We start from the raw sequence: 12,650 nt of genomic DNA on the forward strand, positions 1-12,650 counted from the left end.
GTGTGTGTGTGTGTGTGTGTGTGTGTGTGTGTGTGTGTGTTTTTGTATGTGTGTAAGTGAAGGGAATGGGAAGGGGTTTGTTTCATTCTGTTACCACGGTCTTATCCCCCTGAGCCCGCAGGCAGAAATCTGTATGCAGCATTTCATTAGGAGAGAGCTCGACTGAGTGACATGTGAAGCACACCTCACCGTCGACCTGATGAAGTTTACTTCTCTCAAACGACAAAAAGCCACTTTGTAGACTAGCCCTTTTTTCCACAGAGGGAAAAGAGCGGGTGATGGCAGAGCACCAATAAAAGAATCATGAATGTTGTTTCACAGAATGACAGGCCTATCTGTACACAAATATTTCTCTTAGAGAAAAATGTACGCTTCAGAGCTTTTTTCCTCTCCTTTTTAAAGTAGATTTGACTTGATAGAACTGACAGTGTTGGAAATATGATCACCTAAATTCTAAACCTTGTAGAAAAACAGCTGACAAGAGGCACAAAAGGGAAAACAAAAACACATTGTTCTTAGCTTACAAAAGTGGCAAGTTTTATGTGAGGAAAAGCGGCATTTCGCCCAGTGAACTAAATAATTTACAAACAAACACACCATTGTCCTACAACCTTGATAAATACACCATCTGTGTATCAGAGGTCAATGTCAAGCATCCATAACACTCAGCGCTGTCTTCTTAAAGCTGCTGGTTACGTATGAGAGACTTCGGCCTATCTGTCTCACTCTGTTTAGCTGCAGTAGCTGCCATGCTGTCTGCATGTCTGCTGCTGCCGCTGATAGATCATTCTCCTACCCACACCTTCAGCCCCGCCACCCCCTCCTCTCCTCACCCCACCATCATTTCAGAGAGGCTGAGAAATGGCTTAGCCATGTGAGGTTACTCAGGTACCAAAAAGGGCTGTGACCCCGTGAACCCCAGAGGCRACCTTCCTGACCGGAATGTCATACTTTCTCCCTCTCCGATGGAAAACAAAAACAAATCTTATTGTGCGCCTCGGCGGCTCAAAGTGAGAGCGAGAGAGAGAGAAAAAAAAGAAAAGCCCTCTATCAAGGTGAAGCTTTGACAATCATCTATCCACATGACCTGTGATTTCTCCGACAGGGTCTGCTTGACACCCGCAACAGAGAGGTGAACGCACGCAGGTTGTCCATCTCTCGCCTCGCCTGCCCTTATCTCCTCTCCTCTCCATCTCTCCTGTCCCTCCGCCTTGTGTGCACAACTTAATAAGCAAGCAAGGGGTAGCTTCCCATTATGGAAACCCTGGAAAATGGCCCGGACATCCCACCCCCACCACCCCACCACCCCTCACACGCCATATCTGGGATCTCCATCTGGAGAACGCACCCTCACTCTCACTGCTTCCCCCCCTAGTCCAATCTCAGTGTGTGTTCTGGTGAGCCTATGCTGCGGCGATGGTTTTCACTCTCCACTGGTTACAATGAAATTGGCCCACCAGGTTGACTCCATTCGAATCGACAACCCATTTCAATAACGTACCAAAAAAAAAAAAAAAAACAGAGTGGTGATGCTGAATAAAACATTTTTGAAGAGTGGCCACATGAGATTTTAACTGATCTAAATGTTTAAGAATATGGCTCATTCAGCTAAAATGCACGTTTGAAAATAGCACAGGGAAGGTCTTTCGCTTCAATAATCGAGGGCAATTCAGTCAGTTTCCCAATAATCTGAACTGCATGACTGTCTGAGTGCTTACACATCAGGTAGAGGCTGCTTCATAACTAGAGTATGTGATTAACAGACTAATAAAGTTTACACTGAGGTCAGCAAGTCACTAATCCCTAGCTTTATTAGTAAAAACAAAGCCCACAGCTTACGCCATGCACCTCATCACATCTGAGTGCTTTATGCACGTGCATAAGGTCTGAACATAATACGGTGTGACTTAAACCATGCAATGAGAAAAGAAAATAAATATGCTAAGAGCAGCAGGGGTGGACCAGGCCAGGCCTCTGCGGACCTATGTCATCACTCCCTCCGGTCTCGGCTGCACTCCCCGCCCGAGCGAAGGGCTCAGTGATTACAGAGGCTCAGCTTCCCTCTAAGAAAGCAAACCGGAGCTGCAGTCCAAACAAGGCCGAGCCAGCAGCGAGGGAGCACAGCTTCGCCAGGCGGCTCGGGTTTACCGTCGCCTCCGACCCGGCTGGCCCCCGGGCTTGCATTAGTCCCCCCAGTCCTGCTTCTCTAGGACAAACAAACAACAACCACTTTACACAGTCAGGGACGAGCAGCGAGGCAGGGAGAGCTGATGCCACCAGCAGGGCGCAGAGAGGGAACTTGACCCAATTGGATTTGCTTTATCACCCCATATAATGACTCCCAGACTGGCCTGTTACAGTGGTCGAAAAAAATATATAAAAGATTACAAAAAATATCTGCTTGCCTGCCATTCTGACTTTGGCCCAAAATGGGCAGCCCCCCCAAAAAAACAGATGGGGAGGCATCTCAAAAATGTTCTCTGCCTCTGGGGACATGTGGTTTTCCCCATCATTATATAACTGTAAACTCCTGGATGTCAGAGATTGGGGATAATAACTTTCAGATGTTGGCAGCCCGAGCCAATGCTGGGACCTGCTGGATGGGAACAGTTATTTGGCAGAGGAGAGGAAGTCCGAAAGATTAGGACTAAGATGTGACAGGGAGGAAAGTGGATCTGGCTGGAGCTCAGCAGGTCATCTTGGTCTGCTTCGCTGTGTTCTGTATTGTACCGGGTCCTAATCAGGACCGGGTGGGAGGCTCGGGCCCAGCTTGTGTGCGTGGGTGGGGTGGAAAACGAGAAATGAATTAATATCAAAACCACAGGAAATCATGTCATTGTGTTAACACTCTCAAATCAAGCTAAAGCGATCCACCACTTTGAGCGTTCTGTTTCAATCCTCTGATAGATTCGATATGACAGTTTTAGCACTGCCGACTGCAGCACAGATGTGCCACTAATTCAGAAAAAGACACACCTCTTTCAATAAATTGGTCCTTATAGAGGTATCATCCTGTTAAACCATTTTTATTGGTTAGTCTCAGTTTGTGCAAGAGGATTCCAGGTTTGCAGGTTGCTCGTGTGGTTAAGGTTCGGTCACTTAAATTCCTGCTCCTCAACTGAAATAAAACATCTCCTCATATTTTTTATATATTCCAGCTGGTCACTGCATGGTAAAAAAAAAAAAAAAAGGTCAGTCCTGTTTTTCTTCTTTTTGCATTTTTTCGCCCCCCTTTTGCTTTAAAGCATCGATTGCAGTGCTGAACAAGCAGAGGAGTGTTTTTTATTGCAAATCAATACTGATCGATCCACAGCCTGGGTGTTGAATATGGATCAATATCACACCAGGCTGTGGAGGAGATCTGATTTCAATTGGCAAGAGAAGCCCGCAGCAGGTTTCCATCAAGCGGTAATTCAAGACATGGGAACATAAGTCAGATGGATTGATATAGACTAGCCAGGACCTTTCTTGCCACTGAACCAGCACAAGGAAATTTCTGTCATATATCATTAACGCAGTTGGGGCAGGCGGTAAAAAAAAAAAAGAAAAGAAATAGCAGGGAGGGGGACAGAGTACCTTAGTGACCCTCAATGAGGAGGTTTGGTCAGACATTGAATAAATGCTATTATTAGTGTGATTTTTTTTCTTTTCCTTTTTTTCATTAAAAGAAACACCAGAATAAAAACAGTCAACCAGTAAAAGCTGAAGCTTGACTCTCTGCCCACACACACACACACACACACACACACACACACACACACACACACACACACACACATTGCAGTTCAGCCATGTTCTGTGGAACTTCTGGAACTGATTATGCAGAGGTCAACTTGAGATTCATACTGTAAAGCTGTTATTAATTTACTGAACAAATGTCCTGGAGAAAACTGGTGAACGGCGAAATGTTTTTGCTACACTTATCATACGGGTCGATCTGTATAAAAGCCGCCACAATTGTTTAATTTAACAGAGCAACAACACACGTAATGCGATTTAACGGCAAACATGTGTCGCCTAAGTGCATCGAGCTCGTGTGTGTTGAGAAAGCTTGGTCACCTGGTTCATTCATCACTTGTTTGCGATGCTCGAACAGAGGGGCGCCGTTCCAAATGACAGCATTGTAAAACAATAAAAACAGAGCTATAGTTAGAAATAACTTGTCACTTTTAATAAATGACACTGGTTCAGGGCTCTTTCTCTGGGGCTTCTCCTCCCGATACATCCCAGGCACCCCTGGGGCCAACAGAGCAGCCAGCAGACCAGCTCGTTTCCCCGAGGTAACTGATGACCCTCGCTCTGAATTCCCCCCGTCTTTGTCCTGTGACCTCACACCAGCGGGTGCAGGACCATGTCCGATGAAATCTTCCGACTGCTTCCCATTCTAATCTTGCCCGTGTCACACTACAAATTGCTACATTCAGAAAATGGAAATAGATGGAGGTGAAGGTGAAGGTGGAGGGAGGGACGGGCAGAGGTGCGGAGGGGCGAGGAGGGGGAAGCGGAGGCATCGACAAGCAGTCCCCTAAGAAAAATACTCGAGGAACGACGGCTCGGGAGATCCCAACATGGAATCACATCTCAGCGAACATATTGATCTGATTTACAAAACCTTCGCTCTAATGCGAAACAAATGGCGTGGGCGTGAACTGGTACTTAACCATAAAACCCCAGCATTACTCCGTCTCCGATGAAATACCACATATATCCCTCACCGGGGCCTAATGTGCTGTTTTACGGCCAGCTACGACTGAGGTTGACCCAACAGTTTGTTTGACAATTAGGGGAAACCTAATAAGGATTGAATGAGAGCAAGAACATGCCAAGAAAAAGAAACGGGACCCTTTTTTACGAAGGGGGAAAAAATGTCCGAAGTAAAAACATAGTTTGGAGCGACCTAAATGGGATTCACAGATTCGGGAGTTATTGCTTTAAAAAAAAAAAAAACTAACAAAACTACTTTAACGTTTAATTATAAAAAAAGAGCCCCTAAATATTTAAGAGTGAGTGCCATGTTTTATTTAGCTCCGATTTAATTGCTGTAATGTAAGGTTTTCACCATGGTGGCTTATTGCAACACCATGTTCGGGGAAAAGTGAATAAATTTTAATAGTTTTCTTTCATAATATCAAAATAGATTACTTACGTTGCTCCACAGCTTGGATTTAAATCACAAGAATGCTGCAACAAAACAAGTCAGCAAATACAACCGAAATATGTAAACTTTAACCAGTGTGAGACATGTTTAAACGAAATTACATTTTTAAATATTCTGTAAAAAAAAAATCTCAGCATGTGTGTAAGAGTGTGACTGTGTGTATGCAAGGTCCGGTGTTGCTTTTGGCCCAGCATTCATCTCATCACCCCCAACTCTGGCCTTGTTTCTGTCAGCAGTGAACCAGGGGAGTAAAGAGTTGGGGTGGCGTTGGCGGTGGAGGCGGGGAGTAAGAGAAGGAAAGGAAAAGAGGGAATGAGAAGGGGGGGCGGTGAGTCGGGGGGGAGGGGAAGGAGGGGTTGTCTCCACGGACAGATGGACTGCTCTTTCTCAACACATGTGGAACCATGTTTCGTCTTTCACTGCCGTCAAGCTGGAGCCGAATCCGTCGCTCTGTTGGCCCGCGCCACTCTTTCGTATTGCACACCTCTCTCTTTAGCACAGCGCGCGCACACACACACACAGAGAGAGGCGCACACACATGCACACAAACATCTCCGTCTTTCTCTCTGCACACATGTTAAAGTCATCACCCCTGCTCAGCGCTAGTAAAACACAACACCCCCGGCTTCTCTGCTGTTGTCAAGTCTTGCCATTAGCTGATGCCACTGGGGAATCCTACCCCAGTGAGGTGGGCGTCCCTCGGGAACATCAGGCACCACGTTACATTCAGCCGCCACTCATGTGAACCCAAACATGTGAGCATAATTTGGAAAATATCATTTATACTCTGCGTCTTTGTACGTGTCTTGACATTTACAAACTGCGATAAAAACCGACACGAGGGAGGAGGGAATAGAAAACYGGGCGAGAATAATTTGAGGTAATGTTTTGCTTAGTGAACAGTATTACCCAATCCTGGATGTTAGAGCACTGGGAAGGAGGTTTCTGGCTCTGGGGCTGCGGAGAGGGTCTGGGTTTCATTTTTTTCGGCAAGTGCAAGCCAAAGGAGAGCTGCCAAGTGCAGCTTTTCGCTCTCGACACTTCCTGCTCTTCCTACTCTGGCTCAAAAGGAGACAGGCTTCACTCAAACAGCACGTCGACCTGAGCAGAGGGGGTGGCCAGTTTATTCCCCTATTTCTCAATGGGCGTTAAAAGCTCACATCTGTCTCATGGCTTCCACGGAGCACGTCCATAAATAAAACATCAAGCTGGATATTTATTAAGCCAAATGTAATTAGGTGTTTGCAGGTGTTTGCATGCATGCATAAATAGGGTACTTCCTGTGCACTTTAACAACTTTAACTGACTCACTGTAAAGTAAAAAAAACACAGCAGTGCAAAGTCTTAACCTCTGTGCAATGGGGGAGGGATCTAATAAAACCCAAAAGCAGTGACCCTATCCACTGTATCATTTTCAGTAAAAGCAGTTGGAACGCTACCTACTAAGTGCCACCCTAATTGCCCCTCTTCAGATGCAGTGAAAACGTCATTTAGCTACTTCATAAACAGACTTCTTTTTGCAGGTTATCGAGGCAGCTGCTCAGTGAAAACACACCCCTTTTTTTCCCAATGCTGATGTGCAATTAAAATGGTTTTAGAAATCCTCTTTGACAGTCCAGGGCTTAGCCAAAAATGTAAATGACATTAAAGGAGACAATGAATTTAATTTTGTTTAATGTCCCCTTTCGCTGATTCTCATTTACATCACATTTCCACATAAAGGGCTGACCTTATAAATACTGGCATTTGTTCAGCTTTTGGAGRTAATCACGCTTTTGCAAAAACCAGATGGGAGCGCGCAAATTCTCCGATTTGTTCCTTAGAAGGCCGGGGGAGCCACACGCGAGACGTTCTAAGGCTGCTGTCTTTTGTTCCTGGTAAACAACTTGACAACAAGTCAAGTGCACTCTGGGAAATGACCTCGTAGGTGTTCCGCAAATGAACGATAACGCAAAGTCATTTAGAAAATACAGGTGCACTAATGAGGGACATAACAGAAAGCTAAGCAAAATTTACATTAGGCCAAAATTTAATTGCATTAACACACAAAACAGGTGCAGCGAGGCCTTTATAAATGAGCTAAATGAATAAAAGCCTCCCACTGCACAGCCATGTGTGCTGACCAAAAAAAAAAGTGGTGGTGGGGGGGAGACAAGGGGGTGGAAAAAATAAGGGGGAAAAACAAGTCAATGTCATGAATTATTCAGTGGCTGGGCTGCACTCCAAAGGTCAGTGCTCTTTGACCTTTATGACAGGAAGTGAAAGGGAGTGCCGTTGCCACTGGAAAAAAAATGGAGCTGACATGTTTAGCCTTCATCCGCAAACTATTTGTGAATGGCAACGTAAACTGAGACCGGATGTTTAACTCTGAACATACATTAAAACCAGAAATCACATGGGGAAAGCACACGCAAGATCCCACAGTCTGTCTGTCCGTCTCAATTCTGCTCGCGTAAATCGCCCAATCTTCCCAGAAGAAAACGTGACCTCTGAACCCCGACAGGCAAAATGAGTCATTTTCTCTCRTCTTTCAACAACATGCGCCGTCTTATTACAAAATCCATGCGTAAGCCTGGCCAGTGTTTCTACTCGTTCACACAAGAGAAGACAAAGTCAATATGCAGAAGAGTGAGGACGGATTCCAGACCAAAAGAGTCATCGTAAATTAAGTTATGTTCAGATGTACAGCGCGTGCACTGTAAATGGGAGAACTGTCTAATCAGATATTGGGTACCTCATCACTATAAATCTAAAGACTTTAAATTACTGACTAAATAAACCTACACCTCCAGTTACTTTAAAGCACCATTAACTTATAAAAGTGACATCTGTAGCGCTGCTGGATTTATGCAAACTGCAAAGAAATGCGCCCATAGCAACACCGCCACAATTAGTCTCTAGATGAATTTAATTTGCGCATCAACTAGCTGGATTTTTTTCTTCCTTTCTTTCTTTTTATATTTGACGCTGAGAGAAAAAGAGAATTTATTCTCCCAGACGAAATTGATTTTTCTGTAGAGCAAAATGTCTTCTCGCTTTTTCAAAAGATCTCGAAACTTGAGTCACAGCAATATACGAACGCCCCTGAACGCACTAAAAATAGGGCTTTTCTTCATCCAAAAAAATGAATATGAATAATGCATCGGCATCAAACGTAATTGCTGAAATATTTAAAGACCAAGTCGAGCTGAAACTTCGTGACAGCTGTTGGGCCTATATCTAACCAACTCTTTTTTTTTAAAGAGAATCCTTCCTCTTCAAAAATCTGACTGAAAATCTGTATCAAAACTCAGAGAGAAAATAGGGTAAACAGATGTCTGGCTTGACCGCAGGAAAATAGGACACATTTGGAATGATAAGTTTCCCAAACTCCGTTGGATATGCCAGATCCATGGGAACGCCAGTTAATGTCTCGCTAGATGCCAGCTAGCTGTGTGTGCTTTCCCCCCTCCTACCATCTGGGAAAATGTTACAGAGAACAAGCGCCATCAATGATTCACTCCAAATCTGTTTCTTAAGGTTCGGCCATGCTACTGTTTCTCTATGAAATGTGGCAGTGCTCGCTGGTTTTTATGCTGTAATTGTAGACAGATGAGACGTGCTTGATTCAACAATCAAACCTCTCCTCTAGGTTTATGTCACTCAACTGTGTTCTACTCAATTGGAAATAATCAGTTTCTGCCAGCAGCGACCGCAGCACAGGTGCCTCTAATGATGTGCATGAGAAAATGACAGATGTAACAGAAATGGCTGTAAAACAAGGCGGCTTAAACTGAAAGCTTAGCCATATGCACCGCAGGAAGAGTCAAGTAATTGCACTAAATAATGGTACAGTAAGGACGCCTACAGTGCGCTCGGGTCACRTCCGTAACTCTTGCTAAACTTTGCAACCCTTCACAGGCAGCCCTCTCTGCAGCCACTGGGAACCTGTGTGGGTCTGTTAGGGTGAGCTGACGGGCTCATAGTTACGACATGGAGACAATGGGAGGGTCTAATGAGGAACATATGCTTTTGTGTTTCAACAGAGCTGCTCATTGTGCAAGGAAAGGGATACTCCACTCCTATTCAGACTCGTCACAATGAAAATCCGAGCCCTCCCTGAGCCAGTTGAGCTTACAATATCCATCCGCTTCTTTTTACCCCAGTTCTTTTTTTTTCCCACCCCCCCCACTTTTTTTTTCTTGACTTTAATTCTACATGCATTCATTTTGCTCATTGTACTTAAGTTACACGCTTTGTCCGGCAGATTAAAGAAACAGTGGCGTGCGAAACTTTGAACCGTAAAAGAAAAAAACACACACACACACACACAAAAAAAAAAAGGCAACAGAGTGAACACAAAGCAAAAACATGAAAGCGGCGGAAATCCGGCAAAAGTGGACGTCTCAAGTTATCGGTTTTAATCTGCGATCGCGTCCCGTCTTTTATTGAAAGCTCCTGACTCATAAATTTAGAAACCCTAGCTGTGATGAGATACAGACACGATCTCCTTGCGTTTCTCCGAGGCCGCCATAAACAATATGTATAGCATTCAGCCACAGCAGCGGCGTAAACAATGTGCACACACAAAAAAAAAGTGCACACCGTGTGTCTGTCTGGCTGGATTCGTGTCCTCATCTGAGTGTGTATTATCGGCGTTTATCTGCATGTGTGTCTGTGTGAGTCTGAGTTCAGACAGCAGTAGCTCTGGTAATCCATCCAGGCTCCCAGGGCAGCCGGCTCCTACTTCCTGATGCATGAGAAGCCGCTGGAGTGGAGTGGCAGCAACAACTGCTCAGCCCTATTTGATTACTAATAAGAGAGTTGTCCCCTCTGTCAGATAGCAGGCATTCTCCGCTAAGCAAACAGTGATTCCGGCTAGTCAAACATTAGCATTGCTGTCTCTCCTACTACGTGGTGAGAGWTGCATTGAGATCGACGCTCAGACTAGACCCCCTACATCACCTCCCTATCCAGCACACACACATACACGGTCAACCTAAACAAACTCACAATGACCACGACTTATAGTTTTGACATCTAAAAAAAATAAAAGAAATATTTCAGCACCTGAGAAAAGCGCTTTTATTCCTCCTCTGTATATAGGAGATGCAACCTTCCTGCTACGTTTATCCCTTTTAGAACTAAACTTTAATGGCATCTTGCTCACAGCTACGTTGAAAGAGGAAAACACTCAGTGGAAAAAACAAGTWTTGACGTGCAAGCATCACTGTCAAAAACAAAAGACTAGGAAGCGAGCCAAATAAATGCAAAGGTGCCCAAGCTAATTAGAAGTATTCCCATCACGATCCTCTGGTGATTGAACCACCTGTGAGTGAACAAACCCTATCCAGGTGGTGACCGCCCCCTCGGTGCACAGGTACCTGGGAAAGACGCCCCTCAGCCGCTCACACAGCATCAGCCAGAGTTCCCACACCGCAAGCTGCAAAAGTCAGCCCAACTGGGCCGTCTGGTTGCACCGGGAAGGAACCAATTTGTTCACAAGCTCATCCATTTGTCTGCTCGAGCACTCAGACACTCGTCCGTTTAGTCGGCGTGACACTCAGTCATTCACTCACTTATTACCTGTTCTCACACACACACACACACACACACACACACACTGAGGATGCTGCACACAGTCCTACCTGTCAATGATCACCGGGTCTGACGGAGTCTCGTTCCTGTTTCCACAGCTTTTCTTGTCACAGCATCGGCTGCAGAAACATAAAAMGAAGTGTTTATTTTATAAGACAGGAAATAATTGTTTGAACATATAAAAAGAAATGCATTTACTGTATGCAGCAGAAGGGTTCTTATTTTAAGAGAACTGAGGGGAGGTGGGGGTGGGGGGGTCGCCGCAAAATTTCCTTCACTTAATTTATCTAATTCCACTGATGCTGATGGCTGATAAAAAATGGTGCAAACAACATGTTGTGTTGTTTGGCTTAGTGTTGGGAGGGGAGTGGGGATTGGGCCAGGAGGCAGGGGAGTCACTTTTCACAGCTTCAGCTTTTGTTTACCTCTAATTGCCAAGCTGCTATTTCTGAGGGAGATGCAAGGTGCCACCCTCAACCAATATTTCTGCAGGGCATTTATCAATTATGGCCTGAAAAGCACTAATCTATCTTCCAGCACATGCTTCAGCCATCTCCTCCCTAAACTTATAGCTTCAGCTGCCTGCCTCTTACTTCTTTGATTAGGACTCGAATCAAAACTCCCCCCAAAAAAAGAATAAATTAAACAAATACACCATCTCAGCTTCCATTTGAAAGGAAAACACAGAAACATATGTGAATAAGATTGATTTATGCCATATGGTGTGGAGGGAAAAACAAAACTTTTGTGCAAAATAACTGTCAGTCATCCACTTGCTATCCCTTATTTACAATAACGGAAACTAATTATTCATCATTTAAAACTAGTGTATTTATTACAAAGTAAATAAGTGTAAATATATGGTTTTATACAGGAGCAAAATGCACTTCCTCTTGACCAAAAAAAAAAAAAATTACCTCTACAGCACAACCATATTCAGCGTGTCACAAATAAGTGATGGATGCATATATAAATTGAGCGTGAGTGATGAGTTTATGCATGAAAAAAGACAAATCATTCTCTGCTCTTGGGTCTGCTCCTGCTCTAAGTTGAACAATGCACCGGTGCAACAAAGGGGAGGTTAACCGACAGTATCCAAATTCAGTGTTCACAAAGCTCACGCTGAGCTCAACAATAACAACAAAAGGAGTTTTTTCCTTTTAGTATCAGTGACACCGATGAATAAGCGGCTGCAACATGAGCGGTTGAGATTTTTTATGTGGTAAAATGACACTAAAAGGCTCGCTGATCAGTGTTGACAGGTGGGATCAACCGAGAAACGACTCAGTACTAAAAAGATTAAAGAAGAAGGAGTGGGGGGGAAAAAAAGATACATAGCATGCAGCATTTATGCAGAGCAGAATGTTATCTCTGACAGGTTTAAATACCGGCGTGCTGTTCTCAAAGCAAAATCACAGCGAACAATAAAGAAATCAAGACTTGTGTGTTTTGTCACTGGCTGTTTGTTATATAGWCAATTTCCCCTCCTCAATGAAAAAGACAGTCGGTTCATTTTCTCTGTCATATTCATATCAAAGTTGAATCAAATCAAATCAAAGATGGGGATGACAGCAGCTCTGTGTTGCTGCTGAAGGACCACAGAACAATTTAAACTGCTGCACCACATCACAAGTGTCAAACCTTATTGGGGGCAGAAGTGAATTTTATCCTTTTTTTTCTGCAAAAATGAAGAAGAAGGAAGAAAAGGTTGAAGAAATTTAAAATAAGCTTACCTGCACATAATTTCATGAGTGAGAAGAACTCTGCACATTTCTGGATTCTTGTCCTGACCTTCATAAACTATGGCCTTAGGAGCAAAACAACATGAAAATAATGTCAATCATGCCCCAAAATATACAGATATTTTTTGGAAAAATACAGCAACTATAAAATATTTTTTTGCACTTCATAAAAT

General features: G+C 44.0%; 1 protein-coding gene across 5 annotated transcripts in view; it reads right to left on the reverse strand.

Moving 5' to 3' along the window:
• Positions 1-12,542, reverse strand: part of LOC106513302 (EBF transcription factor 3) — a gene marked incomplete at its 5' end in the record, with an annotated part of 66,198 nt that extends 53,656 nt beyond the window's left edge. For all 5 annotated transcript variants that reach the window (XM_014002089.1, XM_014002084.1, XM_014002096.1 and 2 more), the window contains 2 exon segments: positions 10,786-10,854; positions 12,469-12,542. In XM_014002089.1, coding sequence (XP_013857543.1) covers positions 10,786-10,854; positions 12,469-12,542 — 143 coding nt within the window.
• Positions 12,543-12,650: the final 108 nt, after the last annotated feature.

This window comes from Austrofundulus limnaeus, unplaced genomic scaffold (assembly GCF_001266775.1).
Source record: "Austrofundulus limnaeus strain Quisiro unplaced genomic scaffold, Austrofundulus_limnaeus-1.0 Scaffold0, whole genome shotgun sequence".
In the NCBI taxonomy this organism is placed as follows: domain Eukaryota; kingdom Metazoa; phylum Chordata; class Actinopteri; order Cyprinodontiformes; family Rivulidae; genus Austrofundulus; species Austrofundulus limnaeus.